The sequence below is a fragment of the Colobus angolensis genome, unplaced genomic scaffold (assembly GCF_000951035.1).
Source record: "Colobus angolensis palliatus isolate OR3802 unplaced genomic scaffold, Cang.pa_1.0 Scaffold68, whole genome shotgun sequence".
Classification (NCBI taxonomy): Eukaryota; Metazoa; Chordata; class Mammalia; order Primates; family Cercopithecidae; genus Colobus; species Colobus angolensis.
Genome location: NW_012120487.1, coordinates 4,725,472 through 4,729,538, shown reverse-complemented (window position 1 = coordinate 4,729,538; position 4,067 = coordinate 4,725,472). Strand labels below are relative to the sequence as shown.

General features: G+C 38.9%; 1 protein-coding gene across 6 annotated transcripts in view; it reads right to left on the bottom strand.

The window, feature by feature from the left end:
- OSBPL9 (oxysterol binding protein-like 9) overlaps window positions 1-4,067 on the bottom strand; it is a 169,243-nt gene that overhangs the window by 46,209 nt on the left and 118,967 nt on the right. For all 6 annotated transcript variants that reach the window (XM_011926261.1, XM_011926262.1, XM_011926263.1 and 3 more), the window contains 2 exons: window positions 2,375-2,470; window positions 394-441 (listed from right to left, as the gene is read on the bottom strand). In XM_011926261.1, coding sequence (XP_011781651.1) covers window positions 394-441; window positions 2,375-2,470 — 144 coding nt within the window. The remainder of the gene's footprint in view (window positions 1-393; window positions 442-2,374; window positions 2,471-4,067) is intronic.

The following is a 4,067-nucleotide window of genomic DNA, read 5'->3' as shown; positions in this document are numbered from 1 at the left end:
AAAATACAAAAATTGGCCAGGTGTGGCACATGCCTGTAATCCCAGCTACTTGGGAGGCTGAGACAGGAGAATCGTTTTAGCCCAGAAAGTGGTGGCTGCAGTGAGCTGAGATCGTGCCACTGCACTCCAGCCTGGGCAACAGAGCAAGACTCTGTCTCAAAATGAAACAAAACAAAACAACCCCCACAACTCTGTATATTATCCTTTTGTTTACTTATGAAACCATAACAGAAATTTATCAGAAAAGTACCCTTGAGGTCCATATGGCAGTAATATTATAGTAGGTCAATAATATTATTATAATAAGTAAAAACAGACTAAGGTACTTAGTCTTCTCCAAAAGGCTGTGGAATTTACAATTTTTAACGTCAAAATCATGGTTATGGAAGTTACCTTTCTCTGTTCATCTTCTTTGCAGTTTTGAAGCTTGTCATCAAAAAGCTACAAGATTTTTAAAAATGGTTATAGTATCAAGTCACTTTACTACACCGTGTACATTCACTAAACACAGAAAAGCAAACATTAGTTCTTTTTTTTTTTTGATGTTCATATGTTTAATTCTTATGCCAACTGTTTCTGATGAAGACAGCATTGTGCTTTATGCGAGAATGAAAACCTCAAAATAATCACCATAAAGCTTCTAAGACTTATGGGAGAATAAACTAGGATGGTCCACAGATATAAGATGAAATCCACAATGTTGGAATTATAAATGTTTAGAGCGGCCCAGACTAGAAGACAAGCCCAAACCACCATTAGAAGCATGAAATATGATATGGTCCAAGGTGTATCCTTAAAGTTTTGTCTCAACCCTCAGTCTGAATTGTGAGGATTGATCTTCAGTTCAGTCCAGCCAGCAGAAATTGACTTCAGTACAATGACTGCAGATGACATGTCTAATTATGATGAAGAAGGAGCATGGCCTGTTCTTATTGATGACTTTGTGGAATTTGCACGCCCTCAAATTGCTGGGACAAAAAGTACAACAGTGTAGCACTAAAGGAACCTTCTAGAATGTACATAGTCTGTACAATAAATAAATAAATAAAACATTAGTTCTTAAACACATTTCGTCCAGGGATGATTTATATGTTATTTTCAAGACAACATGTATTTTTTTTCAAGGCACTCAATCGAAGTCAAATTCTACTGTATCAAATTCTATCATATGAAATCATTTTAACTGGTCAAGATCAATCACTCTGGAAGAATTATAAGCAAAAGAAAACAGATGACTTGTAAGAAATTGAACTATCAATTCAAACTTGAAGCTTTTTTCTGCTTTGTTTTCGAAGTTTATCAACAGTCCTTTTCCCAGCATCTCTGCTTTTAATTAATTTTAAGTACTAAGGAGACAATTCATTTCAGTAATGATAAAGGAGGTAGAAAAATCACTTCCCCATATTCCATCTCCCTCAAATTAAAAAAGTGTTAGAAACTGAGCTGCTAGGCAGGGCACGGTGACTCATGCCTGTAATCCCAGCACTTTGGGAGGCCAAGGCGGGCGGATCACGAGGTCAGGAGTTCGAGACCAGCCTGGCCAATATGGTGAAACCCTATCTCTACTAAAAATATAAAAATCATCCAGGCGTGGTGGCAGGCACCTGTAATCCCAGATACTCAGGAGGTTGAGGCAGAAGAATTGCTTGAACCCGGGAGGCGGAGGTTGCAGTGAGCCAAGATCGTGCCACTACACTTCAGCCTGGGTGACAGAGAGAGACTCCATCTCAAAAAACAAACAAAAAAAGAAACTGAGCCACTAAAACACAGTTTCATGGAAATTTTAAACAGAATATGAACCAAATCTCGCCTTATTTTTTTCTAATTATGCCTATATATTTACCTTTTTCTTAATGACCAAAAAAGCATTATGTAAATATGTTGTTTACTAATATAATTAGAGACAAAAACCTTTGAATAAGTCACCTATCAAGTCTGCTTTAAAAACTGCTGAAGGCCGGGCGCGGTGGCTCAAGCCTGTAATCCCAGCACTTTGGGAGGCCGAGACGGGCGGATCACGAGGTCAGGAGATCGAGACTATCCTGGCTAACACGGTGAAACCCCGTCTCTACTAAAAATACAAAAACTAGCCCGGCGAGGTGGCGGGCGCCTGTAGTCCCAGCTACTCCGGAGGCTGAGGCAGAAGAATGGCGTAAACCCGGGAGGCGGAGCTTGCAGTGAGCTGAGATCCTGCCACTGCACTCCAGTCCGGGTGACAGAGCGAGACTCCGCCTCAAAAAAAAAAAAAAAAAAAAAACTGCTGAAGAACCACACGAGGGCTGTAAATTAACATCAAGTAACTGTTTTTACTAAAAAATCAATTTCAGTAACATTTTCTATTTATATAAATTTAATATACAAACTAATGCCATACCTTTAATTGTTCAATCAAGATTTGTAGGTAAGCGTCAGCTTCTGTAAGTTTCTTATCAAAATCTTGGACACTAGGAACAAATCCTGAATCCAAACCCTAGAGAAAGAGAGAATTTGCAATACATCTACCAGAACCCAAGCAATGTTTAATAGTACACAAAATACTTCTTCCTTCATATATGAAAACATTTCAAGTTTTAAAATACAGTTCTACTTCGACACAAATAATGGGTCTATTTAAGTGTTAGGTCTATTTAAATAGTGGTACATCAACCTTCCTCATTAACTTGGAACACTGCTTCCCTTCTCATCAGTTACACATGCTGCTGCTCAAACTGGATTTACTCTTCTCTCCAGAATCACTTTCTTATCTCCCCCAAACCCTGTAATTGGCTCCCAATCGCCATCAGAACAACAGTAATTTAACAAAGGAACATAAACAAAACCCACCTATGTTACATCCTATTTTCCCCCTTTTCGTTCAGTTCATTCCTCCCTTCCCTAAACGTTAACTTCATATTCTTACTGTTTGGTTCTCCCATTCCTCAACTCACCCCATGATCTCTGAAGTTTTCCTCCCTCCTGCCCTACTAAAGAAAGAACCTCTAAATTTTCTCCTCTTCTAAGAAGTGGCCCCCCTCTAAGTGAAAGTAACAACACCTCTCCTAGTCAAGTTTCCTACTCACTTTCACCCTTGGTGTGAACAGTAGTACACTTAGACAGGGTATAGATGTTTATTTATTTAGAAGGCCTACTTATTTCTCAGTCTAAAAGTGCATCATTTGCATGTCCTACTTTTTGCATACTTAAAGAGTTTAAGCTCCAAGAGCACTGGATTCTTATGTTTTAACTTTAGCCAAAAGAAACCTTTGAGTTCTTAATCATCTCTGACTAAAAAATACATCAATCCCGGGTGTAAAACACAAAACAGTTGGAGACAATATGACAACCACTATGCCACATTTTCATGCCCAGTCATCATACTGTTAAGCAGGGGACTGAGGGTTAGGAACCGCTATCGTAAAAATCCCAACCCAACCACAAAATTCTGTACTAAATGGGTAAAATATACTTGATCAACATATCCATCTCACACTTGACTTTCACTTGTCATCTCCTCCCTGCCTTTGCCCAAAGCATGCTGATTATTTTCACATTCTCATTTTAGCAAACTGAAGCCAAAGTTTATTTTGTATCACAGCAACACCTGATTTTTGTATACTTTATCATTAAAGCACTTTTACAACCATTATCTCAAAATACCAAATTGAGATGTTATGGTATTATGGAAACAGCAATGCGCTGGCAAATCTGGTTTCTAATTCCAGTGCATTCACTAACACAATATTGTGGCTGTCTAAACCTCGGTTTTCTTACCTGCCAAATATGGGCATCCTCTTCCTCCTATTATTAGTACAGCCGCTACTACCTCTACTAAAGACAGCAACTAGTGACACTATTAATTACTACTATTATAGTACTTCTGTTGCTCTCCCCAAACTAAAATTCAAAAATTCAGAACCAAAGAAAAAATAGAATTTAATTAAAAATCTAAGTCCTGGGGGCGGAGCAAGATGGCCAAATAGGAACAGCTCCAGTCTCCAACTCCCGGCGCGAGCGACACAGAAGACCGGTGATTTCTGCACTTTCAACTGAGGTACTGGGGTCATCTCACTGGGGAGTGCCGGACAATC